General features: G+C 37.2%; 4 protein-coding genes across 4 annotated transcripts; 1 reads left to right on the top strand and 3 right to left on the bottom strand.

Moving 5' to 3' along the window:
- Positions 1-1,011: 1,011 nt before the first annotated feature.
- On the bottom strand, positions 1,012-4,508 carry LOC141594755 (NADPH-dependent aldo-keto reductase, chloroplastic-like). The gene is made up of 7 exons (XM_074414751.1): positions 4,247-4,508; positions 2,576-2,626; positions 2,408-2,484; positions 2,222-2,309; positions 1,845-2,120; positions 1,435-1,683; positions 1,012-1,284 (listed from the first exon to the last, which is right to left on the bottom strand). Exons 1-7 carry the CDS (start codon positions 4,352-4,354, stop codon positions 1,198-1,200), a joined length of 936 nt encoding a protein of 311 aa, XP_074270852.1. The 5' UTR covers positions 4,355-4,508; the 3' UTR covers positions 1,012-1,197.
- Positions 4,509-5,334: 826 nt separating this feature from the next.
- LOC141594746 (DNA ligase 1-like) lies at positions 5,335-10,783 on the bottom strand. Its single transcript, XM_074414740.1, has 18 exons — positions 10,587-10,783; positions 9,713-10,301; positions 9,513-9,635; positions 9,316-9,423; positions 9,135-9,233; positions 8,830-9,060; positions 8,655-8,749; positions 8,401-8,488; positions 7,884-8,015; positions 7,581-7,693; positions 6,744-6,839; positions 6,598-6,659; positions 6,419-6,490; positions 6,215-6,288; positions 6,055-6,111; positions 5,859-5,936; positions 5,692-5,769; positions 5,335-5,598 (listed from the first exon to the last, which is right to left on the bottom strand). Exons 2-18 carry the CDS (start codon positions 10,253-10,255, stop codon positions 5,524-5,526), a joined length of 2,124 nt encoding a protein of 707 aa, XP_074270841.1. The 5' UTR covers positions 10,256-10,301; positions 10,587-10,783; the 3' UTR covers positions 5,335-5,523.
- A 1,193-nt stretch (positions 10,784-11,976) lies between these two features.
- LOC141594739 (33 kDa ribonucleoprotein, chloroplastic-like) lies at positions 11,977-15,437 on the top strand. Its single transcript, XM_074414735.1, has 5 exons — positions 11,977-12,477; positions 13,487-13,588; positions 14,220-14,528; positions 14,763-14,846; positions 15,154-15,437. Exons 1-5 carry the CDS (start codon positions 12,049-12,051, stop codon positions 15,202-15,204), a joined length of 975 nt encoding a protein of 324 aa, XP_074270836.1. The 5' UTR covers positions 11,977-12,048; the 3' UTR covers positions 15,205-15,437.
- LOC141594735 (syntaxin-125-like) lies at positions 15,018-17,367 on the bottom strand. Its single transcript, XM_074414732.1, has 2 exons — positions 16,437-17,367; positions 15,018-15,499 (listed from the first exon to the last, which is right to left on the bottom strand). The coding sequence occupies exons 1-2, from the start codon at positions 16,989-16,991 to the stop codon at positions 15,182-15,184; spliced, it is 873 nt and encodes a 290-aa protein (XP_074270833.1). The 5' UTR covers positions 16,992-17,367; the 3' UTR covers positions 15,018-15,181.
- Between the last annotated feature and the right edge of the window lie 891 nt (positions 17,368-18,258).

Raw genomic sequence — 18,258 nt, 5'->3', positions numbered from 1 at the left:
ATTATTATTATTATTATTATTATTATTTGTTAAGAGAGGACATTGATTAAAAAAAAATAGTCTAAAACACAAGGTACGATAAAACATTTTTCCACTTTATATACATTGGTTGTTACTTGTTCATACATTATACTACGATTTCATTACGATAAAAAATAAATCACATATTACATCTTTTTTTCTAACCATTAATTTCCATATTACCATAATCATCATCACTTCCATCTTCACTATCACTCTCACTCTCACTCTCGACAAAGAATCCATGGCCTCGCCAAATGTGTTTGACTATGTTGTTCCGCACCTTATACATGGCCTTCTTCCGCTTTTTATCAAACATGCCCGAATCTACCGTTCCTTGAATGTTCACGTCATGTTGTATAATAGGGAGAGCTGAATAGGTGATAAGTGAGGGAGGGGAGTGTGGTAAGAGTTTATGAGGGGAGTGATGAATAATTTGTGTTATTAATGAGGAGTAAACTCTCACGGATGAAATTATTAAGTTTTTTTTTTTTTTTTTTTTTTTAAAAAAAAAAATATTATGTGTATCGAATAATTAAATAAATGTTTTTGTGTCGGTTTTAAAAATAATACTCCGTATATAAATTTTATGAATCGAATCAACTTATAGGATTCGAATCGAATCGAACTTATAGGATCGAATCGAACTTATAGGATCTCGAATCGAATCAACTTATAGGATCGAATCGAATCGAACTTATAGGATATGAATCGAACTTATAGGATCGAATCGAATCGAATCAACTTAAAGGATCTGAAGTGAACTTAAATTAAGTGACTTGAAGTCCAAAAGAACAGGGCCTTACCGATAGATGCCATTCTGTGAAATTTCATCAGCTGTAAATGAAATCAAGAACTGAAAGGTCCGCTACTGCGCTAAGGCGCACAGAGGCAGCAAAAGACTGCATTGCATGCTTGTTTACTTGTTTTATGACCACTACAAGAAAAACTGGTTTGGGCGACAAGACGGACTAATATAGGCAACAAATATTAGACAGAAAACAACAACGGCACACTGTCAAAATTATTTCAATATATAGTTACCAACATCAGATCATAACCAGCACAAACTACAGTCTACAGAGCGTTAAGCAAGTTCATAATAAGTCTTATCGGAAAAGTAGATGCTTAGTAATGGCAGGTTTACTTATTCGCAGTTCATGAACACCTAAAATATCAAAGTTCTCCGTCCCACAGCTCTTCAAGGGTTTTGTACCCGGCAGATTTTTCATGCACCATACTCATAGGCTGCACAAATTTTACCTGCAACGCCACAAACAGAACCATTTTCAACTTACTTGAAGCGATCTTAGTGTCTTCTATCATTTAATTGTAAAGTTAATACTTAATACGCCGTTTTCATGTGTTAAACTGTCTCATAATTTTTGTAAATGACGGGGACTAGGATTTTACCTGCTTAAATTCTGAAAACTTGCTGATCAAATCTTCAGGAATCGACCAATCAAACAAGTCCATATTTTGTTTCAGCCTTGCTTCATTAGATGTTTTAGGTAAAATACTGTGACCCATCTGAATGCCCCAACGAAGCGCTACCTGTGCCGGAGACTTCCCTAGTTCCTCCGCAATCAGGCTGAGTATAGGAGACTCAAAAAGCCCGCCAATCTTCTTTGCGTGAGATTGAGAACCCAGTGGAGAATAACCCTGAACAAATTTCACAAAAAATATCAGGTCTTTTGAAAGCCGGCTTTTTTGTGAGAGAATAATCAAAATTTCGTACAATAATGCGCTTCAAATACAAAATGGACCTGTATGGCAAGAATTTTCTGAACATCTAATTCAGGATTTTGAGGCAACAAACTTACTGATAAATGTATGCCTTTAGATTTACAAAATTTATGAAGATTCTCCTGCTGCCACATTGGATGGCATTCGACCTGGTTTACAGTAGGTGGAACACGCGCCACTTCCAAAAGGTCTTGCAGTTTCTTCGTTGAGAAATTGCTGACTCCAATAGCTCGAACCTTGCCAGAATCATAAAGACCCTCCATTGCTTTCCATGTGCCAGGTATGTCAGTTGGAAGCAATTTCTCAAACGCGTTACTGACTGGACCCTTTTTCTCCTTTACTGGCCAGTGGATCTATGCGACATACATCAACAGTTAAATTAAACCGGGGGAAGAAGATAAAACCTTTGTTTTTTTCAATGAAAATTGGTTCTTGCTTGAAATTGGTCACATACAAGGTACAGGTCCAAGTAGTCAAGTTGCAGGTCCGCCAAAGTCCTATCGAGGGCCTTTGGAACATCTTCAGGCTCATGATCATAGTTCCTGCTCACAAAAACCGACACTGTTGTTGACGTACTTTTATGGCATTATGTGCATTCCTTTCCAGTGTATTTAAAATGCAAGTAAATGTCATTACTGACCAGAGTTTGGAGGTGATGAATAATTCCTCTCGCTTCACTACGCCTTCTTCAAAAAGCTGTTTTAAAACCTCTCCGATCTGATAACCAAGGAAATCAAGGTCATTGCAGCAATTGAGAACTTACCATAACGAACTACAGAATCCAAGACACGGTTGTTGTGGTGGTTACCTGCTTTTCATTTTGGTAGATATGAGCGCAGTCAATATGGCGGTAACCCAACTGCAATAAGGCAAACATCAGTGAACTGTTGGCGAAAATATCCTCTCTCTGCTCGCGTCAAGATTCAAGCCATTACCTCTCTCCGTAAATCCCAATAGAAGATGAAACTGTATACAGTGATATAAGATCCAATAGAACCTTGAAGCCAAGTTTCGCCGTTATTATATTTCTCATGAATAACAAACCTACAGTATCCACAGGCATTGATGGTCTGTCTCATCTATATTCATACCGTTTCAAGGCGAGTTCCAAACGCTCACAATCAATTCCCAAAAGGCCTTACTCCTTGTTCTTATTAATGAACCATCAAGCTAACTCTTGCCATTCATTAATTTCATGACAAACAAACCAACAAAATCTATTTACACTGATAATGATCTATCATAGCTTTAAAAAAACCAATTAGTCTCCAGTACCCGAATGGAAGGCCCGAGTTTGACCCGAATTACTCCAACCCTATTCAACCCGACTTGAATGTTTATGATTGCATACTAGGGGTGTTTGGTTCAAACACAAAAGGTATGAGGTATGGGTCATTCCAAACCCATACCAAGTGTTTGTTTGTCAAACATAAGGGTTTCATACCCATACCTCAAACCCATGAGGTATGGGTTTTTCATACCTAAGGAGGGGGTGGGTATGAGATTGATACCCATGGGTATCAAATTAAAAGAAACAAAAATGTGAAAATAAAAATTATGCCAATATTGTAAATGAGCTTTTATATAGTTATTAGATTAAATATTTATTTTCATGATTTTATAATATTAAAAAATAATATTTAAAATATTATATTTTACATATTTTAGCTTTAATTGAGTTTCAAACTCATACCACTCGGAATTGAAACAAACACATGGAATGGACTTCCAACCCCATACTACCCAGGTATGATTCCTCATTCCAAACCCATACTCATGCGAGAAACAAACACCCCCTAAGTCCTAACCGTTATCCTCACATAGCTTGATAACAACCCACCCAAACCTGAAATGACCCAACCCGACCCAGCCCAGCCAGAATTCATGTAAACCCTAACAACTCTAACCCGGATTGACCTGTTTGCCATGTCTACTCCCATATGAGAATTTGTGCAAAAACTAATGTTTCTTTCATTTCCTACAATGAAACAGTTGCAATGAAATATTACCTCCGTTATTTGTTTACCTTTGATTAAAATATTCCTCGCAAAATATATATTAGTATATTAGGGTAGGCAAACAAATGAATGGGGACCGAGGGAGTATATTCTATTTTTATTCTTATTTTTATTAATAGGATAAGAGCATCAGGCACATATCCAAGAGATGGGGTCGGGTTCTACCAGAAATGGAAGCCGAGACACCCCACGTCCCCACGTCATCAAAGTCAGCGTAGATCTCCTTAGAGATCGTCTCATGATAGGTAATTAGGTATGTGTGTGTCGTGGGACATGCCAATAACTACGGTTCCATAAACACTATTGTAATTCGTGAGACCGTCTTATAGGAGAATTCTCATAAAACTCAGATTACAAATATTCAAGACTACACACATGCCTTTTCGAAGTAAGCAAGAATAACTAATTAACACAAATTAAGAAGAAAAAATGTTGAAAAACGATGATTAAAACAGACAAACCTTAATAGCAGTAACAACCATTTCCGATGCAGTTGAATAGGTGCCAAATCCAATTGAAGGGATTTTGGCACCTGTATTTAACTCAAAATATTTCAAATTATCACCCATTTTTTAGCCTAATTAAATTAAAATTAAATGATTATGATTATTAATTTTAAAATATATAGAGATGTAGATGAATTTGGTTGTGATTATTAAGGTGTGATTATGTATGCGTTTAAATAGGTTAGTAGTAGTAGCAGTAGCCTACTAGGCTCGCATTATTCATTCCACTGACATCATCGTTTATGTCACTCAATCACTATTGTCAATTAAGGACTATTTGAGTAATTTATGTTTGAAACCATTTTAATTTAAAACGATTATCATCTCGATTAAAATAAAAGTGAAAATAAATAGAGGTAGTGAGAGTTATTAAGGATATGATTATTAATCAGACTCATCAAAGTTTTAAAACTCTATCACAATAATTTTTTAGTAAGCTCGGTGGTGCAGGTGGCGTGAGGCTGCTATCCTAGTGGCCCAATTTTGGGACTGACTTGCATCTTATCCTACCCGACCCTTATGGCAATCGGGTTACTAGGGTCAGTTATGACCCTTATGGATCAGGTCAAAACGAATCGGGATGTAATAGATTGGGGTGTGTCGGGTCAATGATGGTGTTCAGGGTGAAGTGAATAAAGTGATCCTAGGGTGAAAAATCGAGTCGGGTTGTGTTCGGGTCAATAACCGATCGGGCTATCACCATATAACTTATCTTAATTTGGATTGCTAATTTCATGTTAAAAACAATTTATACGGGTTATTTACTTTAGTGTTAAGTGAAACAAAATTAATATGAACGTCAATTTAGTCTTTTTACACCATTATTAAACTAATTTATTATCAAGTCATTTGCAGTTAATACTTAATATTAGGCCACGTGTCGATGCAGGTCAGTTTAAGTCGGGCATGGGTTAGAAAAAATAAAGTCGCTATCAATTTCAGTTCACCCAATTTTGGGATTCTATCGGATCAAATCCCTCGTGTTTGGTTTGATTTCTTAGACTTTCTTGTTTTTGTCATTCACGTCCTCTCTAATACAAGTGGTCAAAATAAACACCTCAAATGACTTCAATTAAATCATCGTACAAATCACTTTTTTCTTGCCTTTATATTGGTCATCGTAGAAATCAGTTTAGCACAAATGTGATTGATATCTTGCACGTCATGCTACAACCTCAAATGACTTCAATTAAATCATTCAAGTACTATGGGAACCTCGGAGGGAGATAATGTCAGTTAACTTCTTCACCATCGTCACGTTCGGAATTTGGGCATATCCGCCATTGTTGAGAATACATTTCAGCAACCTAAAATAGAGAAATTAAAAAAATTGCGCAAGATAACATTCCTGAAAGCATAGTTATGAATTCACTCCTCACTAAAGGATGACAAAAAAAAACCTGGTCAGCTGTTGTGGCCATTTCTGGAACCTTGTCTACACGTACACGAAGCACAGCCGGGTTGCGTAAAGAGAGGCCCTACAACAACAGCACCAACAGAGCCTTAGTCCAAAATGATATAATTAAAACTGGGGTGATGGTTATAATTTAATTATATGCTTTTGAACCTTGTCAGAATCAACTAAACCAATCGCGGCAGAATAAACGGAACTGATTGTCAATCCACCGGCTTTCACCTCCCACACCTGCAGCGCAAGATCGGATCAATAGAGGTCCATCTATTTTCAAGATGCAAACAATCCGGCATTCAATCACATCAAATTTATTATAACTTTTACGCAACAGAAATCAAAATCTCATTACCTCTGTTGGTTCAAACCATACATCTGGTTGAATGTCTGCATTATATATGTAATTCGACTGCATCACATGAAGAGACATTGTCAGCAGTATAATTCAGTTACAAATTCAGACAGAGGGCCGTCTCATTTCATTCAAGGATAGCAAAAAAAATGAGACGAACCTTTGGATTTGTTATGACTTTAGGTGCAAAACGTTCATGGCAGTCATCCAGCAATTGGTCAGAAAGACCGGTGCCTAACCAGTTAATAAGGAAAAATTTCTCAAATAGATATAATAATAACGGTCTTTCTAACGTTTAACCTAAGGGGACACATTAATAATTAATAACCTAAATCTGAAAGATTAACATGCATGTGGTTCCAACCTGCATTGCATATGGTTTGGAACTCCTCCGTGTCAGGGACATAGCAAGCAAGAAGAAATGTCCCATAAACACCTATTGTAAAAATTATATATTATAAATAAGTGAAGAAAAATCAAAGAAATAGAAAAATAAAATACAAAGATTGCAGCTAAAAAAATAAAGCTGAAGAAGTCAATTACCAGTACGCTTGCCACAGCCATAGAAAGCACCGATAGGCACGAGATCAAGTGAATCCCACATACTGAAATGGAGGAATTAAGAGGAGCATGAAGAATAAGAAAAGATTTGAGTGAATAACCACACAATACATACAAAATGCACCAACCTCTCAATAAAATCTTTCTTTAACTTTAGCCAATTGCGTTTTCCAGGTTCATATTTGGAGTTCATCCCCAATGGTTTGAATATCAGACCCTCGCAGCTACAAGAAGAGATAAAAGTTAAGATAGTGAGTATAGATTCCACAAATAACCGGTATAATTCAGTTTTCCTAATCGGTAACAGAACCAGAATTTGTAGCATTCATTTACAGAGCATGCAATAGGATTAACAAGGGTAGAAACACTTGCAACAGGCAGCTCAGGACAGCATCTACACATGCAATAGTATAAGCTGATTTCCAATGAGCAGAAAATCGCAACTACCCGGTCCATCTTCTCCAGATACAAGGCACTGACTCTTGATCAGGAGAAATTACAATAAATAAAGCAGGAAGTAATCTGTAGAAAATTCACGCGATAAATCTTTATTTTTTACAATCTCAGGACAGCATCTAAAGAGCCAGCCAGAGTATGGAATTCGATAGAAATATGATTCCTCTGTCTCATTCAGCAAGCCTTAGTTTACCATATATCAACTTGATGACAATTCATTCATAACATCTCGCAGCAATGAAAAGTTCTACAGTAATCCCCCTGCCTTCAAAGAATGAAACGTAACAGCTTACAGTCGCATCCAGTATACCAATTTGCAAAGGCCACTGATATTGGGTTTCGATGGCAAGGATGAGATGACTTTTGAAAGTTCTATATACGACTTCATGAGCAATTTGCAAATCATGGAAACTAAATAACTGTACTAATTATACCTACTAACACAAACAAGCATGCACCATACATCACAGTTTCTATAACTGAAACCATGAAACAAGAGATGCAAGTACCTTGCCGAAGCAGATTCCTCCAAGAAATTCTGTAATAATTTTGGATCTTGAGACGACAAAGCAGTTGCAAACTGAAGATACCCAGCATCCTCGTCAAAAGATTCAAGTAGATGCTGCACAAAAATATTATACCTATAAGAATGCAAATTCTTGCAAAAGAAAAATGGGCAAGAAAAATAAGTTGATACAATGACTGATTAAGTACAACCATTTTGATACGGACAAGGTATATTTAGTACTCCAGCAAAGAGCCAGGAAAAGAAGCCCAAACAAAACTTTATAATACAGGTCACAGAGCTATACCTTTCGACGAACACCAAGTTGCTCTTGAATAAGTGATTGGCTATTCAGATACAATAAATCGAACGCAAATATGCAGACGTTGATCTTGATATCATCTATATCGACATCTTTACGAGGGCGAGTCATAAGTTTCTGTCCACAAAATAAATATAAATGATAACTATATGATGTGCAGAGATATGGATACATGATAGAATTACTGACACGATGATATTGTATATTCCAGATGACGGTAGGCTGATAAGTAGAGCACTTGGAATATTTCTCTCATATGGAATCAGAGAGAGACTAGAATAGTTAGTTCCCTTAGTTGCTGAGTTGCTGTCAAAAAGAGGAGCCTTTAGAAATGCAGTTCAGATCCCTTAGAACTTTTGATTTTGCATATTCATATAATCATATTCATCAGCTACTTTATAGTTTATTCCATTGTACAAGATACAGCACATAAATGTGAACCAAAAATTGTTAAACACAAGAAAAATTAACCAGAAATATCGAAGCCCCTAAATTGTAATACCTGAAAAGTTACAAGTTTCTTGCTGCTACGGTCAAATGCAACAATTTCACAGTCCATAATGAATGACGTAACCGAGGACATTTTAAGCCTGCACCAATGTAAACATTACATAAACTTAGGAGCAAACAACATCCACAACTGCCCACACCTCAGTACCTCGCCCCGACCCATACCAAAAGGCTTCATTCACACACTTGGCTCCCAATTTGTTTATAGCATTAACAAACAAACAGGTAAAGTCTAAACTAAAATACCTTTTGACAGTATCAACAACATCTGGGTACTTTCTTGTACTGCATTCAAGGTTTCTACTAAAAATCTCAACTCTGCCATCCTCCATGAAATGTATCTGCATAAGAGAGACACAGCAGACAGGGAATTCATTGTTCCGTTCTTTTATAACTCAACATATAATACTTTCGGAATTACCTGAGCTCTTTCTCCATCGTATTTGTATTCACATATGTATGGACAATTCCCAAATTTCTTTATCGCATCATGCACTGAACCAATTGCTTTGCACAGCATGGGCGCCATAGCAGTACCCACTGAAGGGCCATATGACTTTTGGAGCTTCCTTACGCCAATACTGAACAATGCATGAACTATCTTATCATAATCAGGAAGAACAGCGAAAGCCTGCTTGACAATTGCAGCACCCTGAAATGGAGACAATGTACATAATCATCTCATAACAGGAAGATTCAGCGTAATCATAACAGGAAGAATCTAACCTCTTCCAAAGATGGCGGGTTATCTTTCTCAAGAAAAACAGCAGCTCGGCCTAATGCATCAAGAAGAGTTGCCTCCGCACCCCCAATCCGCAATCCTATCTGCAATCAGATTCAAGTGTTTGTAAGTAGTTGAACAAGAGTAATCAATCCACGGTTATGACTTATGACGACCTATCAGTACCTTAGGAAATAGGAGCCGGATTAGGTACTTAGGCTCACACTCGCGTGAAGCAGAAAGAAGTTTCCTCAGAATGCTAATTTTTTTCCCCTTGCTATCATTTCCGGAGATCTATTAATAAACAATTGAAAACATAACCAACAACCAGACAAGATGAAGACTGGAAAAACGCGTTAATAAACAAGCTTCTGACAGTAAACCTGTGCAATCTTCTGAAAGCTATGATACACTTCAGACACAGACAACGGCTTGGGTTTAAAATTAAATAATTTAGACTGCGTTGAACGAGCAGTTTGAGCTACAAGACCGAGATCTCCCTTATCCTATACGAATAATAAAAAAAATTATTAATCATATTTGAAAAACGTATAGATACAATTCAATGGAACAGAAGAAAGACCTTAAGGCGACTTTTAACAAGGTCTGTAGTTGAACCATATGTCTCGGCAATTGCCTTAGCAATGTTATGTTCTCCAATCCCAAGTTGGTCCGATCCACCGTCAGTCATAGGGGCAATTTTGTAAGACAATAGACCTAAAATAGCAACCAAATCCTCCTCTTGTTGAGAAGACGACATTGCAATTCTAAGCATATTACACGCAATATACGTAATTATACTTCGTTTAGGTTCATCCGACATAAGTTCAAGAGCAAAGCACACAAATACGAAAGGAAGCGGCATTAGCTGGCCGTCTTCTGCCCTAGAGAAGCAACAGGTTACTGAGTCAGGGTTAAAAGATATCGGGTCTTTCTTCAAATTACTTATCTTCGTTTTCAGAAGATCAACATTAACATCAATGTAGTCTTGTGTTGTGGTTTTTGATAATAATGTTGATGATTTTTTCTTTGATACACATTCTTCCTTCCCATTTCTTGATCTTTTCGGTTTATTTGCTGATGTTCGCGCTGCTGCTTTTCTTAGAACGTCGAAAGCGTTTTTCATCCTAATTCGAGGATAAACAAGGGCCGACTCGGAGATTTTGGGGAACCTGTGCGAAATTTCAGAATGAGGCCTCAAGTACTACCTAACAAATATGAAGTACGGAATATAAAACCTCTCAGTATACCTAAGACGGCTCTAACACCCGATTAAAATAGAGACGGTGTTAAGTAAGACCAACTCGTGTCGATTAACATCAAATACAAACTGTTATCATATACTGTAAGATTCCCTAACAGTCTTTCGGGAGAGAATTTCTCGATACGATAAAAGAGAGAATTACGAGTAATTCAGTTATTAGAAAATTGATGAAGAAAAAGAGAATTAATTTTACCTTGAATATTGATAACTATGAAAGATAATTGTAGGAGATAGATGATCTTTATATAATTCACAAGTTCAACACCGTCTGATTCTTGACAAGTGAATTGGAATGAACGAATTTTGGGGGTTACTCGGGACTCAGGAGTAGATAACAATGGAAGGGGGATTAGTGCGGCAAAAGATTGCTGTAAGGCCTGAAATTTAAGTGTGGAGCTTTTATAGGTTTCCTCTATTGTCCATACTAGTCCTTTTTTTGGTTTTTATTATTTTTATTTTTAAGGAAAATGATAAATATCGCCCTAAGTCCTAAGGGCTGTATTTAAGGTGCCAAAAAAGAAATTAAAATCTTAAATCAAGCATTAATGACATTTATTTACGCGTAATCATAAATTCCTAATTTAATTCCATTTTGGGAAGTAATTTAGTTCTTAAATACAGCCATAAGGATTGTATTTATCATTACCGTATTTTTAATGATTCATGTGGGGTCTGTACTAGTACGAGTGTACAACTAGGGGTGGTGGTAGACCTCACAAAATCAACCCGACCTGAAACGGCCGACCTAAGATCTGAATTTGACCCAAACTACATCATCTGATTGTGTCCCGAACAGCCCCAAAAATGACTCGACCCGAAATAAACCGACCCGCTTGACCCAAAACAGACCCAACCAACAAACCTGAAACAAGCCTGTTACCCGAAATGACCTGAACTAACCTAAAAATGTGACAAATTTGAAATGACCTGATCCAAGCTAGCCCGATCCGAACCCGAGCCAACTGACCCATTTGCCAGGTCTGGGAGTGGAAACGTGGAATTAGATCTTAACTCGAATAGCCTAATGCTCTGCCCTGTACCCGACCCGACAACCAAAACTAAGGAATTGAGTTTGACTAGTAACCCAAATTGAGCGATCAAAATGACCTGACCCTAAATATCAATTGTTATACGGTCTATTATTTATAAATAACTTGATAATAATGAACTCCATAACTTGGATTCGAATTGACCAAGCAGACCTGAAGTTCTGTTAAACTCGAAATAACCCGAGCATGTTGTCCCATTTACCAGATCTAATAACAGTGGACAGTGGACTAGTCCGATCCGGATCTAACAGAGTAACGGGTCTGAAAAAATGGAGCCCAGACCCAATACATTGGTATCGGGTCAGATCCGGGATCTTGCTAATGGAAAATGAGTTAGCGCCACCCGGTGGCGCCCAATCTCGGCGCCACCCTCTCACATGCAATAAATGGGACCCACAAAATAATGGATACATCACATAGAATAAGTGGGGACCTCAATAATAAGAGGTGCATGTAAGAGGGTGGCGCCGAAATTGGGCGGTACCCGGTGACGCCGTATCATTATCTATTGCCAATTTGCCATCAAACTCGTACCAACTACCTTATCTACAACTACAACAAACCACTTTCCTAAGACAAGTCACCAATATTCTCTGTGCAACAATAATGGCAGCAGCAGCAGGAGCAATATCCTCACTTTCCGCCATTGTTACACCTTCCTCCTCCTCCTCAACTTCACTCACTCCTCTTCCTTCAGACCACTTTCACTCCTTCACACACTTCTCTCCCAAACCCAGTAAACATCTTCACAAATCCCTCTTCTTAAAACCCAGTAATTTCAATACTACCCCTCTTCCTTTTCTCTTCCCTTTTCACTTATGTCACTCTTCTTCCGCTTTCGGCGATATCGAAAGCAGTGATATCTCTGGTGATGATGAAGTGCAAGACAGTGAGATTGATGAAACTGATGTTGAAGAGAATGATGTTAGAAGTTCTGATGGTGGTAGAGTTTATGTGGGAAATTTGCCATTTTCTATGACTTCTTCTCAATTGTCTGAAATCTTTTCTAGGGCTGGTCAAATCAAGTCTGTTGAGGTACATTCTTGTGTTTTCATTTAGTGGCGGAGTCGGGATTTGTAGTTAGGGAGCGAACGAGTAATGTATTATGGTAAACTCGAAAAAAGTTTGGAACTTTTTAATTAGAAGTTTTAATTGTCTTATATTTGGATAATTTTAATGTGGCGGAATTAGGATTTGTAGTTGTTAGGGGACGGACGAGTAATGTATTCCCTAAAACTTGGGAGAGACGGTCTCTTAATAAGTTATTGAGAGACCAATCTTTTGTACTCTTTTATTTGTATTTCGTACTCTTTTTATTGTTGATCGTGATATAGTAATTTCGTACCTATTTAGATAATAAATGTACCCATTTTATCATTAATCATGATTTGTACCTATTTTATTACCTTTAGTACCACTTTTTCTTAAAATTGTACAATGGTCTCTCAATAAAGCTTATTAGAAGTTTATTGAGAGACCAAGCTTATTAAGCTTTATTGAGAGACCGTCTCTCAGGAGACCTACTCTAATGTATTATTATGGTAAACTCGGAAAAAGTTTGGAAATTTTAATTAGAAGTTTTAATTGTCTTATATTTGGATAATTTTAATGTGGCGGAATTAGGATTTTTAGTAGTTAGGGGACGAACGTGTAATGTATTATGGTAAACTCGGAAAAAGTTTGGAAATTTTAATTAGAAATTTCAATTTTCTTATATTTGAATAATTTTAATGTGGCGGAATTGGGATTTGTAGTTATTAGGGGACGGACGAACGAGTAATGTATTATGGTAAACTCGGAAAAAGTTTGGAAATTTTTATTAAAAGTTACAATTGTCTTAAATTTGAACATTATTAATGTGGCGGAATTGGGATTTGTAGTTGTCAGACGTGTCACCGGACAATGAGTAATGTAGTATGGTATACTTGAAAAAAGTTCGGAAATTTTAATTAAAAGTTTGAAAGTTTGAATATGTAAAGAACGAGCGCACCTGCTAGCCACTCCAGTTCCGCCACTGTTTTAATCAGTTTGGTCTGAATTGCAGATAATACATGATAAGATGACTGATAGGAGCAGAGGGTTTGGATTTGTGACAATGGAAAGCGTTGAGGAGGCGAAAGAGGTCATCCGGATGTTTGATGGTTCTGTAAGTCTCTCTAATTGTTCTAAACTTCTAATTGTTACTTCTGCTGACCGAAGTTGTCTTAGCCTAGTGGTTAATACGGAGGAACTTATGTTGATGAAATTCGCTTACTGCTAATTTGTATAGACTTATGGAGTAGAAGTTGTGATGTTACTTCAGTGATCTACAAGTATGAATTTTGGAAGTATGCGGGTAAAAGAATTAATCTTTTGAGATTCATAGAGGTTGCGTACATCTTATCCTCGATCTTGTGTAGGCTGATGGTGTCTCTAGAGGAAATAGGGTTAGAATTGGTTGATGCATATGTGTCAGTGTGTCACTGTTGCTGTGATAATCAAGCTAATTGGTAGTATGTGTTACTTTGAGAAGGGAAGGAGGCAAATTGTCATCAGTTAAATTTTTACTGTCGTCTTAGATGCAGAACGGTGCTTTGCGTTTGTGCATTGTGTGGTTTCGCAGAGGGTTTAACAATATCTGATATGTAGTAACAGTCGTTCAATGCAATTTTCATGATGCTTCATGTTACTCATGGTCCGGTAGAAGAGAGTCTTGAGGGCTGAGGCAGTGTGGTAATGATGTTATTTATGTAATCATAAAACCGATCATGTAAGTAATGTGGAAGTTCATTGTGCAGGAAGTAGGAGGCCGAACAATTAGAGTGAACTTCCCTGAAGTTCCAAAAGGAGGTGAGCGGAAAATGATGGGGGCTAAAATCCGGATCAGCAACCAGAGTTTTGTAGACACGCCTCATAAGATCTATGCTGGTAATCTTGGATGGGGCGTCACTACACAAGGCCTTAGGGACGCATTTTCAAACCAAGCAGGTTTTTCGAGTGCCAAGGTGGTTTATGAGAGAGATAGTGGAAGATCTCGAGGTTTTGGGTTTGTTTCATTTCAATCAGCAGAGGATGCACAATCTGCTATCAGTGACATGAATGGAGTGGTATGTGTACTTATTAAATTACTCCTTTGACTTAAACTCGTTTCGGCCTAGACGCATATTATTCGCAATGTTTTTTTTTTTCTGGGCGATTATGATGCTAACGGGGTTTGAACCCAGGTCCTAAGTACCACTACTTAAGACTTTACCAACTAAGCTAGTTGACATCTGCCATTTTTGTTCAGGAATGTCACAATATGGATAGGAACACTAACTTTGTGTTTCCGCGTTTTATAGGAACTGGAAGGGCGACCTTTGCGATTGAATATGGCAACGGATAGGAGTCGCTCTAACGCTGCGGCTGCTACTGGGCAAAGTGAAGTACTTTCTTCTGTAAACTCTTAAAACAGAAACCTATGTATTTTGAATCATTGCCAGAGGCATAGATCTGTATTAACATGCAGGAATTGTAGAGAATTGGTTTCGGTTTTGAAATGTAAGTGTTTCGGCTTGTTAATGAAAAACAAAAGAATTTTCTCCACATTAACATCTCACAAAATATGAACATTAATGTATAAGAATATCACCATAACCGAACCAAACCAGTATCTCAAACCAAAAAAAAACAGTATAACCTAATGGCTATTATCAACAAAAAATCAAAACCAAATATGATGATCAGTTACAGAACCATAGAAACCCGAACAATGAGGAGACTATTTCTGCCATGGACGTATAGAGAGGACGACGACCAAAATGATGATGAGCAGGAGAATAATGGCAAAAAAAGTCCATTTTCGGGTATTCTTTTGACTCTTACGCGCTTGCACCAACTGTTGTGTTCCTGCCTGTACCACTGACTTTGATCTTTCAACATTTCGTTGGATATCATTCAACTGCTCTCCTTGATGGAACACTAATGTAGCCATGTCTTGAAATATTTGCTGCAATTCAATCAAATTTCTTTCGATATCTTTGACTGCATCATGCCTTTCCTGTATCTCTGCTATTGTATCTTGAATCTGTCCCCTCCCCTACATTTTCATTAACCATTATCATTATCAGCACATCTTCCAATCCAGCTAATAGACTCGCGGTATTACGACTTCATCCAACAAAAATGTTAGCTAAAAGCTGTTGATAAAGTTGTTTCAATGACAGAAAATTTGTGAAATTTTGTTTATGGGTTCCATTGAAATTTCCAAGTCACTTGTCCGAAAAAAAATTGTAGATTCAAATTTTTTTGTTAGTACTGAAATAATGGTGCCATGGACCCTATATCGTATAAATAGTGACGTCATCCAATGAAAATGTCCGCTAAAGTAGTTGGTAAAGTGACTATCAAAGAACAAAAAACTCGTAAATTTAATTTTTAGGGATATTCTACGTGGTAATCCCGTTTTTTTTATTTTCTACATGGTAACCTCATTTTCACCAAAAACGCCTTTGACTGGCCATAACTCACGGCCATGAGTTCCGAAAGTTATGATTTTTTTTTTCAAATCAAAGATATCATTAACGCGGTCAATTTGAAAAAAAAAATGTCGCATTCGGAACACGCTACAAAGAGGTACGGTCAGTCAAAGTTTAAAGTTTAACTGGCCATAATTCTTGCCACGAGTTCAGAAACTGAAATATTTTTTTTCCAGATTAAAGATCTCGTAAAGCCGGTCAATTTGAAAAAAAAAAAATCGTCGCTTTCAGAAGTTTTGATCGTGAATTATGGCCAGTCAAAGACGTTTATGTTAAAAAAGAAGTTAACAGGTACCACGTAGAATATCCCTGAACTTTTTCCTAATACCAAAGTAATGGGACCATGGAGGCATGGACCCTATATCATAACACAAGGATAGGTTTCCATTATGAGTTATGTGACCTAGGTTCAAAACCCGTCATACATAAAATACAAAAACATACTCAAAATCAGATGAAAAAAACTAAACCAGAAAACTGTAACAGAATGCTACAAACCTGTTGCTGAATAGCCCTCTGCAGGAAACTCTCACTTTCACCGGTAGTAATCAACAAATCAACAGTTTGTTCATCGGGATTCTCACCGGTAACAGTAAAATACCTCCGCTGTACAATCTCCTTATACTCCTCATTAATCCTTTCCCTCAACTTAATAAACTCATCCATCTTCGCCTTCAACTTATTCCCTAAACCTGCAACAACATTCGTCCTGGCACGTTCAGTAGCGCTGCCAGGACCGCACCCTGGCGTGTTCAGACTCTCAGCATTCGACCTGTTCAACGCCTCAATTCTATCCTTAATAACCTTAGCCTTTTTCAAAGCGCGTGTCACGTCTCCATGCATCCTAGACCTCAACTCCTTCACCACACCGGCCTTGTGAGCCGTTTTACTGTCTTCATGGGCAGCTCTTAGTTTGTTCTGAATTTCGTCGATTTCTTTCAGGTCGTTCTCGATCATTTCCACGTCGATGTAGAACTTGTCTAGGTTCCCTGGGGAACCCATCTCTATGTCGCCGGTGTGACGGGATGACGAAAATGATCTTAGATTGTTCATTTTGTTTTCGACGGAAAATGTTGGAGAAGATTGACAAGTTTTTTTGAGAGGTGACTTTTGTGTTTTCGGAGTCGGAATTTTATTTGTATGAAATTGAATGTAAGACTTGTCAAAACATGGATTATATCATTCAACTTCCATTACTGCTTCCAGAAACATTATAGGAATGGTATAAGGAAGGAAGGTGGCTTAATCTTTGACTTTAATTCAAGTTGAATTGTGATCAACTTTCCTCAGATAATTACTATTCAGACGATATTTCCCCGGATGAAAAATGAGATAGCGGTACTGGATGGTATCGAGTTTAGATGATTTGGTCTAAAATCAACAAGTATTTTTTTATTTTTTTATTTAAACAGAGAGGAATATAATGGGAAGAATATAGTCTACTTTACGTAAACGTGTTTCCTAACAATGAACAAATACGTGTTTTGGAGACTTGATCAACGTTTTCTAGTGGTTTGTTACCAAAAGAAAATTTCCAAGGTGTTAACTAACTACTTGCGCAAATTCTTGTTTTAGACGGTTAATTTCATCTAAAATAAATAAGATAAGATGGGGTATTGTGATCATTTTATAGTTAAATGTAATCACAATGCGTCAATGACCAAGCTAGTATTACAGTTACAGCATATGATAACTAATTTGCAAATATAGTTACATTTAACTGTAAAATGGTCTCAATATCCGTCTTACTATTTCAGACCAAAATGGCCTGAAGGGAGACCAACTCAACTACGTGTGGTTAATTGTGTCATGTGAATCCACAATTTGGGTTTTGTTATTCCTAGTTGTGTAACCGAGTTGAATTTAATTTATGATCTTTTTATTGGTTATTTGGTTCAAGAATACAAACTCCGCCACTCTAGATTAGGCGTAACCGTATTTGTGTCTTTAAAAAAAATTAGTCTCGGGCTCACATAGAAATAGGCTCGAGCGTGGCCGTGCTCAATTGAAGCGCGGTATAACTAATACATTAAATTTTACCCTTTTGAAAATTAATCGACAGAAATAATATATTCTTCTATCACAAATTCTCATTATAGACGGGAGATATCCGTCTATAGTTATAGACGGATCAACTATCCACCCATTTTAAGCATAAGACAAGCAACAAGTTGTATGGTGAGGCCCAAAAATATCACAATTTTAAGCATATTTTACAATGAACCCGTTATTTGGAGTTCTTATGGGAAATGTGAAAAGGCAAATGATGCTTAATCGCGATAATGAATATAATTATGACAGTAACAACTAACAAGTCTAA

This window comes from Silene latifolia, chromosome 1 (genome assembly GCF_048544455.1).
Source record: "Silene latifolia isolate original U9 population chromosome 1, ASM4854445v1, whole genome shotgun sequence".
Classification (NCBI taxonomy): Eukaryota; Viridiplantae; Streptophyta; class Magnoliopsida; order Caryophyllales; family Caryophyllaceae; genus Silene; species Silene latifolia.
The sequence above is the reverse complement of the archived record's forward strand: the minus strand, read 5'-3'. Positions and strand labels throughout refer to the sequence as shown.